The sequence below is a fragment of the Jaculus jaculus genome, chromosome 3, assembly GCF_020740685.1.
Source record: "Jaculus jaculus isolate mJacJac1 chromosome 3, mJacJac1.mat.Y.cur, whole genome shotgun sequence".
Classification (NCBI taxonomy): domain Eukaryota; kingdom Metazoa; phylum Chordata; class Mammalia; order Rodentia; family Dipodidae; genus Jaculus; species Jaculus jaculus.
In genome coordinates, this window is record NC_059104.1 from 155073479 (window position 1) to 155100848 (window position 27370).

General features: G+C 38.1%; 1 protein-coding gene across 1 annotated transcript in view; it reads right to left on the bottom strand.

Annotated features, from left to right (window-relative positions):
• Tyr (tyrosinase) overlaps positions 1-7748 on the bottom strand; it is a 73315-nt gene extending 65567 nt beyond the window's left edge. Inside the window, exon 1 of the mRNA XM_004658118.3 lies at positions 6930-7748. Within this exon, the coding sequence (XP_004658175.1) occupies positions 6930-7748 (819 nt within the window). The remainder of the gene's footprint in view (positions 1-6929) is intronic.
• Between the last annotated feature and the right edge of the window lie 19622 nt (positions 7749-27370).

Consider the following 27370-nt stretch of genomic DNA (forward strand, 5'->3'; position numbering starts at 1 on the left):
TTTTATCTCCCTGTTTCCTCTCCTTCAGATGCTTAAACCAATTTTAGGTTGGTCTTCAATGGCATTTAATAAGGATTTTCAAATTCCATTGTCAGAATGAACCATTGGCTTATTCTCTAAACATGTTTACCCATGTATTACTTAATATTTCAAAATTGTTTTCATGAATGCCAAATATATCAGTTATAATGAAACACCTGCTCCTCTTCCTGTACCTTCCCACCAACCACCCTGCATTCAAGCCAAAAGCCCATGAGTCATTGGCAGTTTAAACCAGAACCAGAAGATTTATTTTGTATTTTGTTCATCTTTGTCTTTCACATCAATTCCACCATCCATTAATTTTAACACTTTTTCCAAAATGTATCTTTAATCTGGCAAATGTTTCCCATTCATTCAGTCTTCTCATTATCCTGCTGCCAAAGTCATGCAGCCACTCCAAAATGTTCAAAATTCAAAACTTTTAGAGTGCCGATATGTGGCCAAAGTGAACATTCTGTATCTGACTTCATGGGTGCAGTTAAAATGCAAGTGTGCTAAAACATATTGTATGCAATTATTGTTGTACTGTATGACTAAAATATATATGAAACCAATGTTAAACATAAATAAATTTGGCATTTCAAGTTGGATCTCATCTTTAAAGTGTCTGCCTCTTTATGCATATGCAAAGATTTCAAAGCCTCAAACCTTAGCCATCCTGAGTCTAACACTGTCCAGTTCATTTGTTTCTTACTGTTAGTGATTCACAAATGGCTCAATAGGACGAGCCTAGCTTTTGTATTAAGTGTGATGTGTTAGATGCTTTACAATGCCAACTAGCTAGACACTGCAACAGTAGACAAGGTCAGTCATTTACATTCTTCTTTGGCTAATAAACCAAACACACTTTCACAAAAACCCTTTTATTTCCAGGAAAAAAAAAAATCCCTTCAGGTGACATGGCTAAATTAGAGACGTTGGATCAAATTATTATTTTTTTTCTTAAATACAATCTTTCAAGTGAATAAAAGATCAGTTAATGGGCTGGAGAGATGGCTTAGTGGTTGAGTGCTTGCCTCTGAAGCCTAAGGACCCTGGTTTGAGGCTCAGTTCCCCAGGATCCATGTTAGCCAGGTGCACCACAAGGGGGCGCATGCGTCTGGAGTTTGTTTGCAGTGGCTGGAGGCCTTGATGCACCTATTCTCTCTCTCTCTTTGCCTTTCTCTATGGGTCTGTTGCACTCAAATAAATAAATGAACAAAAAAAAAAATTTAAAGGTCAGTTAATGAAAACATCAGCAACACAGAGGAAATTTATCCTATGTGCAGTAATAAAGTAAAAAAATGAAACTTTAAATCATTGTATTTATGTTTGATAATTGCTAGCATTCTGCTTATCATTATCAACATTTTAGTAAGAAAGCCAGGCACGATGCTGCACATCTTTAATCCCAGCTCTCAGCAGGCAGAGGTAGGAGGATCACTGTGAGTTTGAGGTCAGTCTGAGACTACGTAGTGAATACCAGGTCAGCCTGGGCTAGATCAAGACCCTACCTTGAAAACAAAACAAACAAACAAACAAAAGTCTCCAATGCTAATTCTATTACTCCTTCTCTCAGGCAAGTTGTCCCAGCTCCCTGTTGTGGTCTTCTATCTCTAAATATGGTAACAATGGATTAAATAGTCTAATATAAAGCACCAGGATACATTGACAGTCTAGAGTATTTATTAGTGATGGGCCACGGCTATAGCTCATTTTGTAATTTGCCTAGCATGGAAAGGGCCATGTGTACCCAGCACACTTACCCCTAACATTGCTAACTATTATGGGCATTATTGAATCTGAAATCATTAGTCACACATCCCAATTAGTCCTTAATTTTGAATATGTAATGGTTTAAATACTCATTATTATACTAATTTTGATCTATCACTTAAAATATATTAACAATATTTTCCATGCATGAAATTCAAACCATATGTCAAACATTTAAACAAGTCATTTACATGAACAGATGCTTTTGAATCATATTTTAGTAATGCTATATTGAACTACTGCATTCTTTAGAGACAAAAATATCTATAGTATACAAGTATCTTTCTCAGGGTCCTGTAGGTTAAGTAAGGCGCAGAAGTCTGCTCTAATTTAGATATATGCAAGTTGAAAGACGGTGCCCTTTTTACTTTGTCATATTGTTTCCCCTTCATTTAATCTTCTTACAAAACATGTATGAGAAGCTCACCATGATTTTTTTCTGTTGCAAAAAATTTTGGGTCAAAAATTCTAAATATCTTGTCTCATACTGTCTGATAAATGGAAATTGAGCCCAGGTTTTTGGGGATTTTGCTCCTTCTGTAAACAATCACAAGAAACTTGTAGCATATGTTGTGAGGAAAATAGTCATATGTCCCACTTACAAAAATGGGGTTTGGGAGCTGAGGCAACACATGTTTTAACAAGAAAGATGAAATTATGTAGCATGCTATTGAATTTTAAAAAATAGTAAAAAAGAAAAACTTCTACCTTTTAAAGCTTTCAGAAACAAAGATTCTCTTATAATATTAGAGGTTTATCTGGAAAAAAAAGAAAACCATATGACATTCCACGAAATATTTTTTATATAAAGAAAAAAGAGAAGCCGTTATTTTCCAGAGCTGTTGCCATGGTTACCTAAACCCATGACTCTCTGCTGAAATGTGACTTTGTTTTGCTTCCCACTTTTGCTTCCATGTGATGGGTTTTTCACCTGCGGAGTGAATACCCTCCTGGAATTCACTCCTATCTATCACTCGGGAATGCTTTGTTCTTCGGATTGATTCACCATGGCTGCTGCCTCTGATATACCTTGATATTTTATGGCTAGCTTTCCTGCTGGTTGCATAAGATGTAATTTTGTTGAGCATGTGTATTTTCTACTTCAGTGTAGCTGAGCAATTTTCTTTCTACAAAAATAATGGACTTTTCTGATTGATGACAAACACACTTTTAATTTAAACACTTTTGATGTTAATTAAATGAATGAACGAGCAAGCAAACAACAATCATGGATTGGAAATATAAGTTTTCGAGCAAACAATCATTAGCTACCTGATTTTATATATAATTTCAGGTCCTACAAAACCTCTAAGATAAATATCATAAACTCAAATAACTTTTAGATGTGCTATGATCTTTATCGTGTCCTCTCTTTTGTGTGAACATACACCATATGCATGTGCGTGTGCATGCGCGCACACACACACACACACACGCACAAATCAGCATGACCTACACAAGATGCATTATCCTAAAATTTGAGTAAGTACTACTAGCTGGCAGTGCTGTGTCCTTAGCTTTGAGGATCTAGATACTGTGTGTGTGTGGAGGGGGGTGCGTGCATGTGCTGAGGTCCTGGAAATCAGTTCAGCATTAGAGTTAATTTTTTTCTCATTTTAAATTTGGTTCAGCTCAACATATAGGATCCATTCCATTCCTGTAAATATGGTCCTTAGCCCTAGCTATAAAAGTATTTACAAATAGTCTCTGTATTGGAGAATCTGGCAGTCTTATAGACAAAGACAGGTTTAAAACCATTTCTACGTGCTAAAGAGTTACAGAAGCTATGAAACAAATCTGCAAAATGTAATGATGGAATGAAGGTGGGAAATCAGTTCCATTTGTCGCAGAGATATAGATCAGTAAAAGTCTGATAGGATATTTCCAACATAAATGAAAAGGACTATATTTATAATGCCGTTTCATTTGTCTAGTGCACATGAATTTAAGGGCATCAAAGTAACCATGTGTCACAGTGTATATCCATATTTTAAATGTTGTTTACTGAACTCTCTTTGATAGTAAATGTGCAACACAGTTGATTCAAATAACAATGGAGTCAGAGGCACATGGATTTTTTCTTATACATGTGACCTTGGTCAAAGCTTCCTACTATTTTAGACCTATGTTTTTATAAAGTTGGATTGTTACATCAAAAGGTCTTTCAGCTTGGAATGTATTATCAACTCTTTAAAATCTCCACTTGTTTGTCAAACAAAATGACTTCTGAAGTCAAGCAAAAAATGAAGGCTTAGTATCAAAGGGGCTCTGAGCCTAGCTAATTTGAAGGTATTAATGATCTCATTGTAGCTTGGAAGCTTTTTGATCTCATCTCACACAAAGTAGTGCAATTCTTAATTTGAGTGTTCAATTTAAGCAAAGCATTCAAATTAGTGGTGTGTTTATTCCAGAAACTGAGTTGTTATAAAGGAAAAGCAAAGAGATATCAAAACAATCTCCATACTGATTAAATTGTTGATTTTCAGTGGTAACTCTCCATTAAAACCATATGAAGAGGTTTGGAAAGTACAGACACCCTTGGGAGGCTGAGGCAGGGGGACTGACCTGAATTCTAGGCCAGCCTGGAACCACAAGGTGAGACTATCTCAAATAAACAACAACAAAAACAACCAAAACAATTATAGGCAACCAAGTATACCACCTGAGTCTAAGTTTCCCACAAAATTTAAGTGTAAGGGAAACCTATGCTACTAAAAAACAAAACAATAAGCAAAAACACACAACCTTTGTAAATGACTTTGATACCAAGAACTATTGATTTAAATCAACCTAAAAATCACTGGTTTCATAAGGATACTTTTGAACAAGTTTATAATGTATGTTGACCATATCTCTCACTCATGACTTCCTTCCCTCCAGTAATGGGAAATGGCATAGGAAAGAAACAAACTTAACTTTTGAAAGACTCTAACCAGAGAGTATGCATGAATAAAGCAATATTGAAACACAATTTGGTTTAACCGTCATTTCTACAATTGATTATCTTGACATCACATACAGTAGGTGGATAGCAAATGTTCATTTCTTCAGTGCCTCTTTTGAAAACTATTCGCTTTTCTTTAGTGGTCTTTCTCTACTATGTTACCTAGTTCTATCTGAAAATAGTATTCCTCACAACACTTTAAACATAAAACATGTTAGAACATAATATTGTTAACGACTGAATTTTAATGTTGTAACGACAGTGCTAACTTACTCCACATAACATATTTTCTTTACAATGTAATGCAATTGACTGTTGTTTTAGGGAAATAAAAAGGAAAGATAAATTCAATAATTAATAAATTATTAGAAAGCAGATAATTCAAGGTATAATCTGGTAGTAGACACCTTATGTAATTAAATATTAATGCATGTCCTCCCATCAAGATTACTGTGTATATTCTAGCTTTTAGGTTTTTTATAATAAGATAATCCTTTAGCCTTTCTGGGTCAAATGAAGCTAATTGTAACCACCTGAGAAGCACACATCCAATCTTCAAATTAGTTTAAACAACAACTAGAGGTTGTGGAGCTACGCAAGGATTCTGCAGTCAATACAGTATGGAAGGCTATCTGTAAACCTATGGAAATGGACTTTTTAAAAATTACAGTCTGTGCAGTCTCGCCTATATTCACATAAACATTGCACTTAGTAAACAGCTATCATTAATGACCCTTGAAATTCGTGATCATTTTCAGTGGCTTTTCATGGGGTTCAGTTAGAAAGTGTGTGATCATTGAGTTTAAATACCCCTTATATTTCAAACTGCAAAGTGTAACAAAAATAGTATAGCACATTAAAATATTTCAATTAATTTCATAAAGCACTGCTGGCTAGAAGAACTAAATTAGGGAATTTTGGAAGCAAAACCAAAAAGCACCTCTTCTGCCTGTACTTATTTAAATGGTGAGCAATATAACAAATATTTCTTTGGTTATCTTTTGCTTCAATCCAGAAATAAAATAAAATAGAAATAGTAGAAATAAAAACTTAAATTTGAAAATAGTAACTCCTTAATTCTGTGTCTAACATTTGTAAATACTTAGGAAAAGACTTTATTTTTTTCACTAATAAAAAAAAAAAAAACTGAGAATGGCCCATGTCCCTGTGAAAGAGCAGTCATGCCTTTAAAAATGCTATAGAATAGTCATACAGTCAGACTACTGTTTACTAGCTATGCCATCTTAAATCAAATTTTAACATATTATCTAATAGCTTATGCCTTTAAAATGGGGACAGGTTGATATCAACTATGAATTAGATGGGTTACTACACAAAACACAATAGGGCTTCAATCACTGAAATGTCTTACCTACCTGAGCTTTGGAATCTTAACACACTTAGAATATATTTTTAATGACAGCATTTATCAAACTTTTATGCAATAATAAGTAAGTGATGTCTTTCCAGGAACTTCTATTGAAGATTCTGATCCCAGGGTCTGGGACAAGGATAGGTATTCATTATTGCCCTTTTATTTTAATGACTATTTTGGGGGGCAATCCCAACAGATTGATCTATATTTTTATTTATTTTTTAGGTGAGAGTGTGTGAGATAAAGGGAAAGAATTGGCCCATTAGGGCCCTCAGCCACCACAATCAAACTCCAGACACATGCCCTGTGTGCTTATATCACTGTGCATTTGGCTTATGTGGGGCTTGGAGAGTGGAATGAGTCTTCAGGCTTCACAGGCAAGTGGCTTAATAGCTAATTCATTTCTCCAGCCCTTAATTAATATTGTTATCATTCAGAAACATTGACTTAGATCACTAACTCATCCGGATATGCATTCATTTATGCTTTCCTAAACGAATTTCTGAACCAATGATGTATGCCAGGCTCCATCGGGTGCTGGAAATACTATGGGGAATCAAGCCCTGTTTGTTCTTTGCAGGTTGGAAATCTAAAACAGGAGTTATATGTGAGATAAGCTAACACACACATATGTATTTAATTATAACAGTGAAGTGCTCTGTAAGGGAAAAGTACAAGGGTCATTAACAGCTCTTAATAAGGAGGAAGTTTTTCAACACTGAGGTACTGAAGGGACATTCACTACCACATAGGTGAAGAAAGCGGCTGTAAAATTGGTGTCTTCTTTCACACTGCCTGTCCAGTGCTTCTTACCTGCCAAGAAGAAAAGAAGGATGCTGGGCTAAGTAGATTAGGAATTGCAGGGTGCGGACCTCCCATGTACTCATCGGTGCAAATGTCACAGCTTTCTGCATCTCGCCAATCCCAGTATGGAACAGCAAAGTTCTCATCCCCTGTCAGCTCCTGGATTTCTTGTTCCCACAGTAGCAGGAAGAGTCGGTGCCAAGGCAAAAACCCTGGCGCTTCATGGGCAAAATCAATGTCTGTCCAGACTTCAGATCTTCCAAGCAGCGTGTCTCTTGACACATAGTAATGCATCCAGACAAAGAGGTCATAGATATTAATATCAGCAAACATGGGCATTGATCCGTTTTTCATTTGGTCAGAGGTGCCGATGGGGATGACATAGTCCGGGCTGATGGTGTGCTTTGCTAAAGTGAGGTAGGCAAGGAATCTGTCCTTCTCTGGAGCACTCAAATCATGGATGTTTCTTCTCACTAAAAATCGCTTCTCTGTGCAGTTTGGGCCCCCAAAGCCAAACTTGCAGTTTCCACAGTTGAATCCACTGAAGTTCCCAGAACACTGACAGGTCCGGTTATAAAAGACAGTGGGCCAAGCCTCCCGGTCATCCACCCCTCTGAAGGGGAACTGAGGCCCAGATGGTGCATTGGAGAGATGAACATCCTGGCAAGATCCTCTGCCTGAAAGACGGCCGCAGGGACTCCCATCACCCTTCCACGGTGGGCAGCATTCCTTTGCTAGCAGGTTCTCAGAGGAGGCACAGGCTCTAGGGAAATGGCCACTAGAAATAGGGAAACTCCACAGCAGGCAGCACAAAACAGCCAGGAACATTTTTCCTGTAGACCTTACAAAATCTGCTTGAACTTATTCATTAGAGCCGCAGATTTCTTTTCCAGCTGCCACTGCAGTGACTATCACATGTCTTGGCTAAGACCTAGGTTACACCGCTCCCACCCCCAACATCAAGCGGGCTTGGTCTTCATCTTAAGCTTTTATCTTGTGGAAAGCACATGACCAACTGTTCCCTGAAGTTGGCACATAGTCTACAATGGGACAGGCCAGTGCTGGAGAGAGATATACTATTATAATTAATACAAATAAAATCTGCAGATGAAAAGTGTTTTCAGAAATAGAGTTCCTCCTATAAATGAATATCAGAAATTGCTCCACATTGTGAGTACAAGGCTGCTGTTTTCAGGGACCATAAATGGATGACAGCCTTCAAAGAATACATTTAACAGAGAAAAATTCTTAACAGCCAAGATATCATTTCTTGTGTCTGAATACATTGCAACTTAACTATTTTATACAAAAAATATCATAATACAATCTTTTCCTAATGTTTCCCTAATTATTTTGACATGTTCTGCATGGCCAAGGAGATCTTATTTTATATGCTCATCGTGGAAAGTTTTCTACTTCAATTTTTTTTTTTAAAAAGCTGATCATCAATCTCTCTTTCTCTCTCTCATTACACTATTTTGTTCAAAAATTCTGAAAATTAACAAGTTCTTTTGAAGTTTTTGAAATATGTTCCTTGAAAAGGAATTATCAATTTAATGACTAATATGGTATAATATGTTTATTCAAACATTTGTTTATCATCTCAGTTTTGTCAGCAGTGATTTCTCCATATATACACTGAGGTAGAGAAGTTGAAATGCATAACAAAAATATAATTTTAGCTACTTGTGTCACATTTAAATTGAGCAGCACAAGGAGTAAGTGTGTCAAACTGAGGAGGATGGACAATATTGGAAAAAAGTGCAAACAGAATGTAGGTATTGTTAAGGTAGTGCCTCTTGAGTCGAACCCCAAAGTAGAAGGACTAAAGAGAGAGAAGAATGCACTTGAGGTAGAGGCAACTGTGTATGTCTTTCCTCTACTCAGTGGGCACAGTAGACTCCAAGAGGGCCTCTGCATTGCAACCATTTGAATCTGAGACTGAACTGTAAAGGGCTTGAATTCTCAGTAAGTGGATGCATCTAAGTGGCAGGAGCCCTGTTATGGGCAGAAAAATGATGGCAATAGTCAAACCATATTTAACCCTCAAGGGCTTCCTTACCTATACCACTTCAAACCAAAGGCTGGGTAGTTCTCTGAACTTAGAGAGTAAAGGGGGAAAAAAAGTGAAAATTTGAAGAAAGCATCAGTCTGTCTGGATCCCTGGTCTGAGAGGACCTAGGAAAAGTTGAAGTCTTTTCTGCTTTCTTCCCTTCTTGGTAGGTGTCCCTTCCTTCCTTCCTTCCTTCCTTCCTTCCTTCCTTCCTTCCTTCCTTCCTTCCTTCCTTCCTTCCTTCCTCCCTCCCTCCCTCCCTCCCTCCCTCCCTCCTTCTCTCTCTCTCTCTTTCTTTCTTTCTTTCTTTCTTTCTTTCTTTCTTTCTTTCTTTCTTTCTTTCTTTCTTTCTTTCTTTCTCACTTAAAAATTATCAAGACTCCTCTAGAAGACTCTCTTGAGACTCAAGACAGCCTTTGTTGGTAGATTGAGCAGTGTGTAGATGCAGAGAAGTTTCCATGGAAATGCTGTCTCGTGCTGGAAACAGGAAGCTATACATGATCTCCTTTGGGAGGCTAATCTTTTTATTCCTTTTCCTTTTTAGAGCCAATAAGAGATCACCATGAGACTAATTTTTCCTCAGGAGTCTTTTTTTTTTTAAGTATTACTTATAATCCCAGGTGTCCCTTTTAATTTATTTCCATTTCAGACATAATTTAACCTCTCAGGCTCAAATTAGTAGACATTCATCTTTGATTTGCCCCATCCTAGCAAGTTTCTCTATGAAATCACTCAGTGTCTCTCATCATGCTATCTCAGGACTTTGGCATTTGCTCTCCCAGGAATAATTCAATTGTGTTCAGAGCCTGCTTGGATGAATGAATTAATTCTTAATTTCCTTCAAAGAGTTTGATTTCCTTAAAGTAACGTGTGTGTGTGTGTGTGTGTGTGTGTGTGTGTGTGTGTGTACATGTGGTATAGCATATTATGTGGTGCATGCCCACATGTGTATATTCTGATGCATATGAACCATGTACTTGTATGTGCAGGCTGAAGAACTTTGGGTAGGAATCATTCTCCATTTATCCACTTACTTTCTCTAGACAATGTCTTTCCCACAAACAGGAGCTACATTTTTTTTTTTTTTTAACTCAGTAAACCATTTCAATTCTCTGATCTCTGTCCTCTGTGGACTAGGGTAACAGATGACCATGGAAGTGTCCAGTGTTTTATAGGGAGAGTCCCACTTGGGATGTCTTAGGCTCTCTCAGGACCTCATGCTTAAGTTCTGAATACACTTAACAATGTAGCTATTTTCTCAGATAAACACTTTTCTTTTTTTTGTATTTGTTTTTTAAGGTAGGGTTTCATTCTAGCCCAGGCTGACCTGGAACTCACTATGTAGTCTCAGGTTGGTCTTGAACTCACAGAATTCCTACTACCTCTGCCTCCCAAGTTCTGGAATTAAAGGTTTGCACCAACACACCCAACCAACAGTTTTATTTATGGCTCTCCATTAGGACCTCAATATAGCTCAACTACATAATGATATTTTTACATAATACTGTTATTCCCACACACTGGGTTCTTCAGTATGAAAACCTATTTTCAGTGGTTTCTCCATTTTTAGATGTAAATTATTTCAGCATCCAGGTTATAGGATTGGAGAGTTCCCAGTGATTAATGTGTACCCTAACAAAGTTAACAAATTTACATGAAGCAAAACTAGAACCCTAGTAAACACACGGCATGTGTTTAAACCATTTCTCAAGCATGTGGTTAAAGGATGAGGAGGACAGCATAATCACTGTGGGACAGACTTACAGTATCTACCAACCTATTAAGTACCCTCCTCCCTTCCTCTCTCTGCCCTTTATATCTCCTTTTTAACTTACTGGCCTCTGCTACTAAGTATTTTCCTTCTCACACAGAAGCCCAATCATCTGTACCTAGGATCCACATATGAGGGAGAATATGTGGTGCTTGGCTTTCTGGGCCAGGATTATACCTCGCTTGGTATAATCCTTTCCAGATCCACCCATTTTTCTGCAAATTTCATAACTTCATTTTTCTTTACCACTGAGTGGAACTCCATTGTATAAATGTACCACATCTTCATTATCCACTCATCAGTTGAGGGACATCTAGGCTGGTTCCATTCCCAGCTATTATAAATTGAGCAGCAATAAACATGGTTGAGCATGTACTTCTAAGGAAATCAGATGAGTCCTTAGGATATATGCCTAGGAGTGCTATGGCTGGGTCATATGGTAGATCAGCCTTTAGCTGTTTTAGGAACCTCCACACTGATTTCCACAATGGCTGGGCCAGATTGCATTCCCAACAGCAGTGTAGAAGGGTTCCTCTTTTCCACATCCCCGCCAGCGTTTATGATCATTTGTTTTCATGATGTTAGCCAATCTGATAGGAGTGAGATGAAATCTCAATATAGTTTTAATCTGCATTTCCCTGATGACTAGTGATGCAGAACACTTTTTTAGATGCTTATATGCCATTCGTATTTCTTCCTTTGAGAATGCTCTATTTAGCTCCATAGCCCATTTTTTGATTGGCTTGTTTGATTCCTTATTATTTAACTTTTTGGGTTCTTTGTATATCTTAGATATTAATCCTCTATCAGATATATAGCTGGCCAAGATTTTTTTTCCATTCTGTAGGTTGCCTCTTTGCTTTTTTTCACAGTGACCTTTGCAGTGCAAAATCTTTGTAATTTCATGAAGTCCCAGTAATTGATCTGTGGTTTTATTGCTTGAGCAATTAGGGTTGTATTCAGAAAGTCTTTTCCAAGACCAATATGTTGAAGGGTCTGATGTTCAGGTCTTTAATCCATTTGGACTTAATTCTTGTGCATGGAGAGAGAGAAGAATCTATTTTCATCCTTCTACAGATATATATCCAGTTTTCCCAACACCATTTGCTGAAGAGGCTGTCTTTTCTCCAATGAGTATTTTTGGCATTTTTATCGAATATCAGATGGCTATAGCTACCTGGACTTACATCTGGGTCCTCTATTCTGTTCCACTGATCTACATGTCTGTTTTGTGCTAGTACAATGCTGTTTTTGTTACTATGGCTCTGTAGTATAGGTTAAAATCAGGTATGGTGATACTACCAGCTTGTATTCCCCATTTCTGTAGGACTTGTATCATGAAGGGATGTTGGATTTTGTCAAATGTTTTCTCTGCATCTAATGAGATGATCATGGGATTTTTCTCCTTCAACCCATTTATATAATGTATTACATTAATAGATTTGTGTATATTGAACCATCCCTGTATCTCTGGGATAAAGCCTACTTGGTCCGGGTGAATGATCTTTTTGATATATTCTTGTATTCTGTTTGCCAATATTTTGTTGAGAATTTTTCCATCTATGTTTATGAGAGAGATTGATCTGTTATTTTCTTTTTTTGTTTTATCTTTGCCTGGTTTTGGTATCAGGGTGATGCTGGCTTCATAGAAGGAGTTTGGTAGAATTCCTTCTTTTTCTCTTTCCTGGAAAAGCTTAAGAAGCAATGGGGTTAGCTCTTCCTTGAAGGTCTGGTAAAATTCTGCAGTGAATCCATCTGGGCCTAGTCTTTTTTTAGTTGGGAGATTATTGATAACTGTTCGGATCTCCATGCTTGTTATAGGTCTATTTAAGTGATTAATCTCATCTTGATTTAATTTATGTAGGTAATATAAATCAAGGAAATGATCCATTTCTTTCAGATTTTCATACTTTGTGGAGTATATGCTTTCATAGTATGTCCCTATGCTTTTTGAATTTCTCTGCAATCTTTTGTGATGTTAACTTTTTCATCTCTGATTTTATTAATTTGTATCTCTTCTCTGTTTCTTTTGGTTCGATTTGCTAAGGGTTTATCAATCTTGTTTATCCTGTCAAAGAACCATCTCTTTGTTTCATTAATTCTTTGGATTTTTTTTGTTTCTATTTCATTAATTTCTGCCCTAATCTTTTGTCCCAGCCAGCAGGGAGTTGAACAAGGACCCGAGGGGAAATTAACCTGTATGAGAAAAGGCAAACAGACACAAGAAGGAGACCATGCTAGATGTTTGTCAAAGCCTCAGAGTCTTTACTTTTTACACAGTGGTTATATAAGGGAAGAAAAGTGGGGGAATAAGCTGGCTGACATGATTTAGGGCTTTGGAATTGTCAGGAAACCTAGAGGGGATGTAATTAGGTGTTCATCTAATCTTGCCTCAATGGCTTAACATCCTGACTGAACCAGGTTTCACATCCTGACCATAAACTGGCCTTTTGCAAAAGATAAGATTCTGTAAGCGGTCTGCTGATTGATGTTCCAGAAGTACCTAACAGAAAGCTGGATGGATCAGCTTTCTGAGTAATGAGTCAGCTTATGAGCAGGCCTAGGCAAAATGGAGAGGTTTTTGCTCTATGGCTAATGACAGTCTTTGTTATTTCTTCCCATCTACTGATTTTTGGTTTTCCTTGTTCTTCTTTTTCCAAGGCTTTAAGGTGATGCATTAGGTCATTTACTTGCGACCTTTCTAATTTCTTAATATAGGCTCTTAAGGCTATAAATTTACCTCTTAGAACTGCCTTCAATGTTTCCCAGAGATTTTGGTATGTTTTATTCTCATTATCATTTAACTCTATAAATTTCTCGATTTCCTTCTTGATTTCTTCATTGACCCATTCATCATTTACTAGTGTATTGTTTAGTTTCCATGATTTTGTGTATGCTCTATAGCCTGTCTTGCTACTGATTTGATTTTAATTCCATTGTGGTCATATAGAATGCAAGGAATTATTTCAATTTTCCTGAATTTGTTAAGATTTGCTTTGTGTCCTAATATATGGTCTATTTAAAGTATGTTCCATGTGCTGCTGAAAAGGATGTATATTTGGATGAAATATCCTGTATATATCTGTTAGGTCCATTCCTTTTATGACTCTCTGTTTATTTTTTCCCTGGATGGCCTGTCAATTTATGGGATTGGGGTGTTAAAGTCACCTGCCACCACTGTGTTTGGTGTTATCTGTGACCTTAGTACTAATAGTGTTTGTTTGATCAATTTGGGAGCCCCCATGTTAGGTGCTTATATGTTTAGGATTGCAATGTCCTCTTGTTGGAGTGTGCCCTTAATCAATATAAAGCGACCTTCCTTATCTTTCTTGACTAACGTTGGACTGAAGTCTACCTTGTCAGGTATTGGGATAGCAACCCATGCTTGTTTTCTAGGCCCATTTGCTTGAAACAACGTTTTCCAACCTTTCACCCTAAGCTAATGTCTATCCTTTGAGGAAAGGTGAGTTTCTTGAAGACAACAAATTGTAGGATCCAGCTTTTTAAGCCCGTCTGCAAACCTATGTCTTTTGGTTGGGACATTGAGGCCGTTCATATTAAGAGATATTATTGAAAGGTGTTTTTTTTTTTTTTTTTTTTTTTGTGTTTCCAGTTCTACCTTTGCTCTATTGGGTTAACTAGTATTTGAGTATTGCTTGTTTTTTCCAGGTTCCTTATATGTGCTCTTTTCCTTTTCTTTAGCATGGAGGATTCTATCAATTGTTTTCTATAGAGCTGGTTTTGTCTTTAAATACTCCTTTAACCTGCTTTTGTCATGGAATATCCTTATTTCTCCGTCTATTTGAATGGATAGCTTTGCAGGATAAAGTAACCTTGGTTGACAGTTGTTATATTTTAGAACTTGGAATATATCACTCCAAGCCCTTCTGGCTTTTAAAGTTTATGTTGAATAATTTGCTGTGATCATGATGGGCTTGCCTTTGTAGGTAACTTGATTTTTCTCTCTAACTGCTTTCAATATTTTTTCTTTGGTTTGTGTGTTTTGTAGCTTGATTATGATATGGCGAGGAGAGGTTCTTTCTGGGTTTTGTCTGGCTGGGGTTCTAAAGGCTTCCTGTATCTGCATTGGCACCTCTTTCCCAATTTGGGGGAAGTTTTCTTCTATGATTTTGTTGAAGACAACTACTATGCCTTTGGAGTGGAATGCTTCTCCTTCTACTATGCCCTGAATTCTTATATTTGATCTTTTAATAGTGTCCCAAATATCTTGAAATTCCCACTCATACTTTTCTATAAGTTTGTCTTTCTCTTTGTTGGACTATATTAGATCTGCTGCCTGGTCTTCTAGCTTAGATATTCTGTCCTCTCCTTCATCCATTCTACTGGTGAGATTTTCTACAGAGATTTTTTATTTCATTAACTGTGTTCTTCATTGCTAGTAATTCTGACTGGTTTTTCTTTATCATTTCTGTATCCTTATTTATATCTTGTATTGCTTTCTTTATTTCATTAAATTGGTGTCCTGCATCTTCTTTGATTCCTTTGATTTGTTCTTTGACTTCTTTGAACATATTTACAATCATTCTTTTGAAATCTTTCTCAGGCATTTCCTCTAACTTGTTCTCACTGGAGGTCATTTCTGATGCATTAATACTTTTAGGTGGATTTATATCGTCTTGCTTTTTAGTGTTTCTTGCATTATAATGTATATATTTTTGCATCTTGGATTAAGTTAATGCTTGGATTTTCTAGCTAGCTGGGTATTCTTAGCTATCAATTGATTTGATGTTGCATATCTTCAGGGTAGGAGCTTAAGGTGTTAGGTGTGGCTCTTAAGACTCTCAGAGTATCTACAAAGGTGTTCCTAGGGGTTGAGTTTCTCTGCTATGGGAGTATTCAAGTAGGCAGAGTGGAATAAAATACAGGAAGATTCTAAAATTTAACTAAACACTGTACACATTCAATCAAAAACAGCACTGAGAATTTATGCAACAGTAGTTATTATAACAACCAGATCCTCTATCAACAAAGAGGTTAAGATTTTTGGTCTGTTGAGGGATCCAAGTCAGCTTGTGACCAGGTGAGACCCTTCCCTTGTGCAATCCCAGTTACCTTGGATGATTTTGGTCTCAGTCAAGTTGGTGGCTGGATTGTTGGGCTGCTGTTCTGATTTCTGGAGCTGGGCACTGGCTTTTCCTGTGGGGCAAAATGAGCCTGGCAACTGGCCCTGCAGAAGGGCATCCCTGCTGCTGGAACCACTACTGCTGCTGCTGAAGCTGCCACTGCAGAATCTATCCCCGCTGCTGCTGAAGCTGCTGCTACTGGATCCCCCGCTGATGGGGCCGCTGTTGGCGGTGCTGGAGCCGCTCATGCTGATGCTGGACTCTGCTCCTGCTTGGGTCCTGCTGTTGGCTCAAGTTGGTATAGCCAGGTCCTGGGATCGCTGCTCTGTTTCCTGGGGCTGGGCACGGGTGGTGGGGGAGGGAGCCAATGATGCTCTAGGTCTCTTGCTGTTCCACGTGTTTTTCTACCCTGTGATCTGCTCCTCTGTTGTTCACTGCTGCTCTCTCTTCACATTTGTTGAGTTGTGGGGAGCTCTGGTGTGAGTGGAAGCTCCCCTCACCTGGCTTATCCTGCAGCTCGAGCTGAGTCTGACGGCTTTCTGGTGCACCACTGTGGACCTGCTGGGGCGGCTTTTGCTGATCTGTGCGGGCTCTGGATGCTCTGGATCTCTTCTACTTCTCCACTCCCGTTTCAATTTCCTATACACCTCACTTTTCAGTAAAAGTGTGTATTTTGCTGAGTTTTTTTTTTTTTTTTTTTTTTTTTTGGTCTTTCCCCCCCTAGGCTGCTTTGGTGTGGTACCTACACCGCCATCTTAACTGGAAGTCTCCAAAGAGTATTCTTAATAATAATAAAAAAGAGATGGGCTTGGTGGAGATGGAACGCTCAGAAGTGAACATTTTTTACATGGATGAAATACTATATATATATGCCTTCACGGAACAATGACACAGGCCTTCAAATATTCTGATGGGATGTAGGCAGGGAAGTGCACACATGGACTGGAAATAGTTGGTAATTTGTAGAAGGGTAAGAGGTAAAGGGAAAAGAGTTTGAAATTGGTTCCTAACTTTCTGGCGTGTTCTCCTACATAAAAATAAGGGAAAGTAGAGTGTAGATTGTCTGTGGAAATTGGATATGGATTGGACTAGTTGGTTCTGTATTCCTGTACCTGGACTTTGAACTTGGCCTATGTAGAATGTATTCATAGCTGTTTTAAGGTCCCCTTTGAGCACCTGGCTAAATCTCAGATTACCTTGGGAAGTGAGATGACTGTTTCTCACCCCTTGCTTCAATTTGAAGGTTGATTTTGTGGGATATCTCAGCTATATCCTAATGCTCCACCCAAATGTATCATCATAGGCTGTTGAGGTAACGAAAACATGTTCATTGCAATACCAAATAGTTCATAGTTTTTTTTTTCTTTGTCTCATTTAAATTGCCTATATAAATTATTCCAAAAGCAATGGCATTAGTTTTCTTAGAGACAGTTCCCCAGCTGTTCATCATTAGACCACATACACAACTAGGGTTGACACCACTAAACGCAAGCACTACTTATGGCTAAGTTGTTACTGGATATTTTTCAATGGCAGTGTCAAAGAGCAAAATCTGCATTTTAAGAACGGAGTGTAGGTTCTTGGGGATATGGCTTAGAGGTTAACGATGTATGCTTATAAAGCCTGCCAGCTAAGGTTTCATTCCCCAGCACCCACATAAACATTGGTGCATAAAGTGGTCCATGTGTCTGGAGTTTCTTTGCAGTGGAAAGAGGTCCTGGCACAACTATGTACTCTATTTCACCATATTGTCTCTTATTTTGTCTCTCTAAAATAAATGTATAAATTCAGAAGGTGTGGTTTGATTTAGGTATTCCCTATAAACTAATGTGTTCCTAATGCTAGGTCTCCAGCTTGTGGAAATATGGGAATTGTGGCTCCTGGAGGTGATGTATTGCTGCAAGCAGACTTCTGGGTTTATAGCCAACTTCCCATTGCCAGTGTTTGGCACACTCTCCTGCTGTTGTTGTCCACCTAATGTTGGCCAGGCGGTGATGTGCACCCTCTTATCATGTCATTTTCCTCTGCCATTGTGGAGCTTCCCCTCATGTCTGTAAGCCAAAATAAACCCTCTCCTCCCACAAACCACTCTTGGTTGGGTGTTTTCTGCCAGCAATGTGAAGCTAACTTCAACAGAAGGTACTATTTGAGACCCAGTGTAAAGAAAATAGCTACTAGGAAAAGAAAGAATTGTAGAATAGATTCAGAGAGCTCAACACAGAGAACATGAGTAACTTTAATATTATTATTGTTACAGTCAAATTTACAAGTCTCTTGTTGGGGCTTAGAACATGTTGTGGACAATGTCAAGTTGAAGGAGATTGGGAAGATCATAGAAGCTTAATGGGCTCCTTGACCGTCCCCAGTGAACTCCACTGGTTTTCTCCATATGAAATATGGTAAGAAAAACTGGATTCACTCCTTTTAATCCAATAAGACTCTCCCTATATTTGTTTATTAAACTCTTACTGTCATAAAGTATTTCATAAAAGTTTTGAAAATGACACAATAACTTATCATCACTGTATTGGGCAAAACACATAAAACCTTGAAAAGTGGATTAAAGACACTTTTTTGCAAAACTTGCCAATAGAAACTTAATCCTGCTCAGGGCCAACATGCCACAAGTTTCTGTAATCACAAAGGACCTACACGAAGGAAAGTATAGCCAGGAGAATCTGGAAACCCCAAAGCAGTGGCAGCAAGATAGACCATGTCTCAAAGAGGTAGAATAAGGAAACAATTTGTGGTTGTCCACTGACCTTTGCTAATGTACCATGGTATGCATGCACATTGATGTAACAACACACTGGTTATGTACATGCACACACACACACACACACACACAAATACACAAACAATAAATAAAGAAAAACTATAGTAAATAAGAAAGTTTTTAAAAAATGAGCCTATAGTAGAGTCAAGTAAAATGTTGGCTGTTCTTGTTTGAACAGTCATCTTGGTAAAAGTGCAAACACTAAACCATAAATTAGTGCAAATTACTTCTAGTGCTACAATGTTCTGCATGACTTTTGGAAACTAATCTGTCTAAATTATAACTGGTCACAGATTTAAAATGTGCACAGTAATGCATACTTTGTCTACTATAGGTTGTTTAAAAGGTTATATTTTCACAACTTAAGAATGGCTAGTAGTTTCACAGCTATGATTCTCCTTGTTTTTGAGTGTGTAAATCACCAAACCCAGCACTTCTTCATTGTCTACAATTTTTAATTGGCCATTGGAATCCCACTGTCCTTCTCTGAATAGCTCCTGTTCTTTATAGATACGAGGTGATCCCTGGAATAAGATGAGATTGTAATGTTCAACAATAGACCATGTCAGAAAATCAATAGAAACTATAGTGCTTGTATAGAGAAGAAAAATGTTAACCTCAGTGATCATACACCAAGTAGTATCATTCCAAATGAATGGCCCTGACTAGTGTTCTATGCAACACAGTATTCGGAATAAAATTTTTATTTAAATAATCTGCAGAAGGCTTTCTGCACAATTTTTCTGTGACTACTTACTGTGTACAATATATCAAGTCATGAATGTGTTTATAAACATATTCCCACCGGGCATGGTGGGGCATGCCTTTAATCCCAGCACTTGGGAGGCAGAGGTAGGAGGATTGCTGTGAGTTCGAGGCCACCCTGAGACTCCATAGTGAATTCCAGGTCAGCCTGGGCTAGGGTGAGACCCTATCTCGAAAAACCAAAAATAAAAATTAAAAGAAAAACATATTCCCCAAATGAAAACCATGCCTTTCCTAGAGTTCAGCCTACCATGCATATTGCAAGCTGACTTTATATAAAACTTAAGCCTAATAACTTGTTCACAAGTTTAATTGGTTCTGAAAATGTTCCACTTAATCATCCTAAACCCTTATTCTAGGCAAATTCATATTCTTTACAAAAGGTATGTATTTAGATCTCCCACTATTAAATACTGTGTTCAGGTTCAAGAAGAATAAGAAGCACTTTCTAAAGGAGTTAAAAAAATTATATATGCCTTCCTTCTTTCACTCAATCAACAAAACATTTATTTAGTGATTAAATTTTGCCAAGCAGCAAGAGTGATGCTAGAAAAAAAAGCAAACCACATCCTATGGAGTAGTTCGCATTCTGGCTGTGGAGTGAGAGAAATGAAGAGACAATTTCAGGATGGTTTATTGAGTTCAATTATTAATGGCATCGTGGTATCAGTTAGGGCTCTAGCAGGAAGCAGCTGACATGTTCAAGCTGGTTGTTGAACAGCCTTTAAAAAGAACCTACTTACAGTGTTGGGAGTTGGGTTTCAGACAGTGAAGAATGGACAATACAGTGCCCTAGGCATGAAGGAAAAGGCCAGGAATCAGCTTCTGGAACACAGACATCACTGTATTGATGGAACCATCTGGAGGCCTAGGAGAAGGATACAAGCATTTCCTGGCTGCATAGCAGAAAGGAAGTGAGGGACAAAATATGATGAGAGCTGATTTCACTCTCCCTCTGCCTCCTAATTTTCTTGCTGTCCACCTCTGTGAATGAAGGAAATGTCATGCTAGGGTATCAAGGAATTTATTGATGCATTTCTTATGTTAGCCTTATGGAACCCAAAACAGTGAAGGATTCATTTAGAGGCCATAACCAATGATATTCAATATACCCACTGTGCATTTGTCACATAAAGCCATTAATCTTTGCAACTGCCCTGCATTAAATAGTTATTCTTATCTTGTTTACTTGAGAGAGGTTCAGAAAGCTTACAAGGTCATATGTCTAGTAACGGATAATTGAGGATTTGAACTCATTAATGTAGCAAGGCATTTTTGCTTTTATTTTCACCAGGTCTCAGTGTTAGAATTTATGTTCATGGAAATATTGGAGCACTGTGGAGATGTAACTCATGCATTTATGAATGGGTCTAGGTTCACAAGGCCCATTTAAAAAAATGGGTTTATTTTTATTTATTTATTTGAAAGTGACTGAGAGAGAAAGAGGCAATCAGAGAGAGAGAGAATGGGAGCGCCAGGGCCTCCAGCCACTGCAAACAAACATCAGATGGAGTGCACCCCTGTGCATTTGGCTAACATGGGTCCTGGGGAATGGAGCCTCAACCAGAGTCCTTAGGCTTCCCAGGCAAGCGCTTAACCGCTATGCTAACTCTCCAGCCCCCAAGGCCCATTTTAGTCAAGGCTAGAAAAGGCTTCCTGAGGCAACTTGAAGCTTTGACCATGAAGGAAGAGTGATGAGATAACAGATGAGGATAAAAGTCTGACCAATAGTAGAGGGAGAAAGAAGTTATGTGCAGACCTGATGAGATACTGTAAGATTTTGAGTCATTGATTGAATTTGAAACAGAGTACAACTATAATAAGAAAATATGATTTCAATACGAAGGTTTGAAGGCTTAGATAGGAAAAAGATTACATGGTGTATATTAAATAATGTATAGGTTTTATGGTTTATACAAATAAAGGCATATGGTTATTTGATGTGAAAATCAAAAGAACAGACATAGCAAAAAGTCATTACAGGGGCTAGAGAGATGGTTTAGTGGTTAAGGTACTTGTTAGTAGAGCCTAAGGATCCAGGTTTGATTTCTCAGTAACCATGTAAGCCAGATGCCAATATGGTACATTCACCTGGAGTTCAATTGTAGTGGCTAGAGGCCCTGGAATGCCCATTCTCTTTCCCTCCCTCCCTCTCTCTTTCTCTCTCTCCCTCTTTCTCTCTTTTTTAAATAAATAAATAAAATATAAAAATAATCATTACAGTGATACAGTATGCTCACATATTACTGTTACTGTTGGCCCAATATGAATTACTGAAGAGGTCCAGAACAACATTTTCTAGTTTTATCATTATAAGTATTTAAATATTTTACTGAATACAATATATGCCTTGATGTGGTTCATAGTCATAAATCCATCATAAATGAATTTTTTCAAGGGCTGGAAAGATGGTTCAGTGGTTAAAGGTGTTTGCTGGACTAGCCTGATATCCAGATATTGATTCTCCAGTACCCACATAAAGCCAGATGCACAAAGTGGCACATTCCATTTTATTATTTGTCTAATCAGATATTTTTATATACAGGAAACTATGATGTATAGGAAAAATAGGCTTTGAAACTGGTAATATGTTGCGCAATCAAGTAAAGTTTTATTTGTAAAACCCATAAATCTAACTAAGACCTTGGTGTTCTTTTTGGTACAAGAAGTATAATAAAATCAGATCTCAGGACCGATGTAGAATTAAATTTGCTACTAACTTTAAAGCAGGCAACCTCTCTCAAATATTTCATATTCTCTCTGTGTTCTATATTTCTTTCTAGAGGATATGCCTTTACCTGACTTAGGACAGAGAACATATAAGTATGTCCAGTTTTATTTTTCTATTTGCAATTGTAAATAAATAGTATTGGATTCACCTGAAAGAATTTAGATTATCTAACTTTTCTCTCATCTCCCATTATCATAATTGATAAATGGCTAAGACAATAAATATCATTGGACCAAGACTTCATATCAATTCTTTTTTTATGTTACAATGTAGAAAATTAGATTGGATAAGGAACTGAGAAACTAGTTTGAGTCTTTTATTGTTTCATAACTGTAACTAAATTCCCAGGGTTTGAATACTCCATTCTTTCTGATGAATGGAGCACTCAAGGACTTGATATTTTCAAAGCCTTTTAATGCCGTCAGATGGCAACTGCTGTCGTAGGAAAAGGCATATTCATTGCTTGATCACGGGTTTAGAGACACAGAGAAGCCATGAAACTCTGCTGAAGCCTTTTCTTGTTGGCTTCGAAGCTAGCAATGAAGCCATATATAATTTACCTTATGACATAATGCCTGGGAGATACCGACTCTGTAAACAGTCTAGTTTTCAGCGGGCACATTCATCTTCTCAGAAGCAGACCCTCCTCCAACACTGTGTTACCACCCCTTCAGTTGCTTCTCATAACTCCATCATCAACTTACCTCTTTCCCCTGTCATGCACTCGAAATGATAATTTATAACTGGAAGATGAAGGGCACTGAGAGTGATCAGATAGAAGTTCATGCTAACTGTATGACTCAGTTCCAACTCACTAAGATAAGATTAGTTGCAAAGCTCAAAAGAAGGTCTTGGTCTGCATCAGTGAGCTAGGAACATCAGACCGCTGTTAGCAAGGCAGAGAGGGAAGCTTTACTTTGATTTGACTGCCAAGGTCATTCTTCTGTTTAGTTATCTGCTGTGCTTTGCTGCTAAATACCTGAGGAATGTTTTAGCTAAGAACTGCATTGGCAAACATAGATTCTTAATGCATTATATGCTATTATGACTAAATAGTTAAAATAAGAAAATGTAGGATGTAGGTTAATTGCTAGAGAGATGGCATAGCAGTTAAGGCACTTGTCTGCAAAGCCAAATTACCCAGGTTCAATTCCCCAGGATCCATGTAAGCCAGATATACAAGGTGAAACATCTGTCTAATTTTAGCATAAGATGTTTGAGGGAATTCTGCACATGCTTTCATAATGAGAAGAATGGGGGAGTGGGATAGACACAGGGAGAGAAATAAAGAGACTAAATAAAAATACACATAGGGCTAGAAAGATGGTTTAGTGGTTAAGGCACCCGCCTGTGATGACTAAGGACCCAGATTTGATTCTCCATGTCTCACATAAGTCAGATGCACAAGGTAGTGCATGAGTCTGCAGTTCATTTGCAGTGGCTAAAGGCCCTGGCATGCCCATTCTCTCTCTCTTTCTTTTTCCCTTTCTCTCCCTCTGTCTCTAATAAGTAAATGAAACAAATCTTTAAAAAATGCACATAATCTATCGTTAATCTATCATCTGTCTAATCTGTCATCAATCTATTTATCTCCTTACTTATATTTTTAATATTTTATTTTTATTTCAGAGAGAGGTACAGAAATCAGGAGGGAGAGAGAGGGAGAATGGACCTTCAGCCTCTGCAAATGAATTCCAGATGCATGCTCTCCCTTGTGCGTCTAGCTTACATGGGTCCTGGGAACTGGGGTCTTTGGTTTTGCAGAACATTAAGTCTTTGTTGAATATTAAGATTTTATTGTCGTGCTGGAGAGATGGCTTAGCGGTTAAGCGCTTGCCTGTGAAGCCTAAGGACCCGGCTTCGAGGCTCGGTTCCCCAGGTCCCACGTTAGCCAGATGCACAAGGGGGCGCACGCGTCTGGAGTTCGTTTACAGAGGCTGGAAGCCCTGGCGCGCCCATTCTCTCTCTCTCCCTCTATCTGTCTTTCTGTGTCTGTCGCTCTCAAATAAATAAATCATTAAAAAAATTTTAAAAAAAGATTTTATTGTCCATTTCTAAGAACCCATTGTCTAACTTTTTCCTCCCAAAGCTTCATATCACTCTCATTCCACTTTAGCACCAAAATTTTGGAACAGTAGAAGCTCTTATTAACTTTACCAACTCTCAAGAAAATATGGCCAGAAGTAGTATAATGAGGTAGTGAAGATGACAGTTATGGGCAGAATAAAAATCAAAACCACTTTGCTTGACTCTTATTTAAGGAAGTTTCAACTCTTTGTTCCCCATTGTAAGTGATGTCAAAGAATTAAACCTATGAAGGCTTTAGAAGACACCAGCCTCTCTCAGCTGTATGAGGGAAGGAAACTATGAATGTTTTTACTTGGTGAAGCACTGCAGATGCCATTCCACTGTGGGAATTTTTTTTCTACATGTTAATTTCTATTTCTAAATAATTAATGATGATTAACTTAGTATGGTTGCTCTCTGTTTAGTCCTTTCATCTCTTCCCAGGGATTTCTGGTACCTGTCAGATGTTGGTCTGTCAACAGTTTGATTCGATGTGCCGTGCCTATTAACCACATTCAACAAGTCTGTGAGATTCTAGATTTTGACTCAGAGTGATGAAGTATAGAATGTTATTCAGTACTAGGGCCCTCCAAGTGGCCACTTTCTTCTTAATTGCTACCTCTTTGATGGTCATACTTAAATAGTCTATTCAAGTCAACATTTGTTTACTGGATAAAGGCATCTGCTAAAACCTTGCAGGAATAAGGCACATGTTCAAGAGGTACTTGATGGGAAGAGATGAAGAGCAAAAGCCTCGTTGAAAATAATTGAAAAAAATAATCCTAAAAGACAATTACTGGTGCATATCAAGTATACATGAAAATCAGGCTGTCTGCAGGAGAATCACCTACAAACACAAAAAAAGGCAGATTACCAGGCTTCCTTTGTGTACATATTAATGTTTTTCTTTCTTCTTTTGAAAAATATTTCATTTATTTATTTATTTATTTATAAGAGAAAGAGAGGAAGATAGAAAGGCAGACACAGAGAGAGTGTGCATGCACACATCAGGGGTTCCTGCCACTACATATTAACTCTAGATACATGCTGTTCATCTGGTTTCATGTTGGTACTGGGAAATCAAACCTGTGCCATCAGGTTGTTTAACCAAGTGTCTTTAACCAATGAGCAATCCCTCCAGCCCACTTTCCTCTGTGTTTACTATGCAATGTAATATTGATTGACTTAGCATCAGTAGTAAAATGTTGTTAAATTTGTGTTATTATATTTAAAGTTTTGGAAATAGTGATAGCATTCCTTAAGGGACTTTGTGATGTATAATCGTGTGTATAATAGAATAGTGTGTGTCCATTTGTATGTGTGATAGTTATATCACTGTTGGGCACAATTATGACCTTGTTATTTTCTACATGGCAAAATGAAGCCTGACAAGAGAGAGTGGTTTGGAGTCCAAGTTCACACGGGAGAGATTTTGACAGTTAAGTTTTGTTGATCACTTGATCAGATTAGGAGTTGTTAGGTGTAATAGTTAGAAGTAAAAGTGGGGACTGTTAGGCGCAATGGTTAGAAGCAAAAATGGGGTACTCACTCAGCAGAGACTGACCAGAGACTGGCCGAGCTGATAAACAGTACTCATTCAGCAGTAACAAGGTCACCATGGTAACCAGGGGCCAAGATCAGAGACTGACCAGAGACCCACTGCCAGCTGATATACAAATGAGCTAACCCTAAGGTGGTTATCAGCAACCAAGATGGCTGAAGACAAAATGGGTATGAGAACCCCAGAAAAGCTCAGAAAATTGGCACTAAACTCAGAGAGTCAGACTCTTTGTCTCTCTGTCTGTTCATACCCGCCACAAGAAGAAGCAGCCCCTAGGATCCCTGGGTGGCAGCCCAGCAAGGAGTGGAGCAGGCCAAGTGATGATGCATATGAGTGCCCTAGGGGAGTAGGCCCAGGAAGCTAAACTAGTTGAGAGCATAAGGGATAAAAGGGACCTGACTTGATTAACATGTGTGAAGAGTGAATAAAGTATGGCAACTGAACCAACATAATCTGCCTCTTGACTAATGAGTTTAGCTCTTGTGACAGGAGTCAAGTAAGAGACACACCTGTTGAGGTGTGGATAAGTCTGTGAAAGCATTTCCAAGAAGTATTCAAAGACAAAGAATAACTTTCCTGGAGAGTTAGTGGCCCTTAGAGTGGTGGACTGTATGTAAAGGGCTGCAAGAGAACACGGGGTCTTTGGCCTGGTTACCTGAGCGTGTTGCATGATGCTGCATGCATCTACCTAGTTGCTGCTATGCCTCATGGACAGCGACATTGAGATTCATAGGCCTTCCGCCCAGCAGCTTTTGTCTCTCCAGGCCAACAGTGACACACTGGGACTGTTGAAAACTGAGACTCAGGGACTAATCACATTTGCCAGCCTGCCAATAGCTATGTTTGAACTAGCCAACCAGGATCCTGCAAGCTAATCTAATAAACCCCTGTGTAATGCATGTTCGTTCCATCTGTTTTATTCCTCTAGAGAACCCTGACTAGCACAATCACATTAAGATTATTATCAGTTTGGGTGCTATTTTAGCTAACTTACTTATCTTTTTAAAAAATTTTTTTGTTCATATTTATTTATTTAGTTGAGGCCGACAGAGAGAGAAAGAGGCAGACAGAGAGAGAGAATGGGTGTGCCAGGGCCTCCAGCCACTGCAAATGAACTCCAGGGGTGTGTGCCCCCTTGTGCATCTGGATAACGTGGGTCCTGGGGAATCGAGCCTTGAACCGGGGTCCTTAGGCTTCATAGGCAAGCATTTAACCACTAAGCAATCTTTGCAGCTCTTACTTATCTTTTAAAGTTGTGATAATATTTCATATACAAAGCTGGGATCCTTCACTTTACATCACTTAAATCATGTGACTTTAATGTGTTTCAGAAACATCATCCTATTCACTAGTAAAATTTTATCCAATTCTACTTGATATAATCAGCGCATGCCAAATGCAATCATGTTTGATACTTTAACTTTTTTTATTCTAAAGATATAAACATGGAAAGGAAAATATTTCTGTGGACACCTCTATCATATGTGTGGTGTTTTATTAGCAATGCTGCATAATGTAACAGAAATTATTTCTGGGTTAAATTCATTAAATTTGCTTTTTTCATGTTTGTATTCCAAGAGGTTGATTCAAATTAAAAAAATAAAGCACTGAAATTAGAGTTTTGTAGCCAGGCATGGTGTTG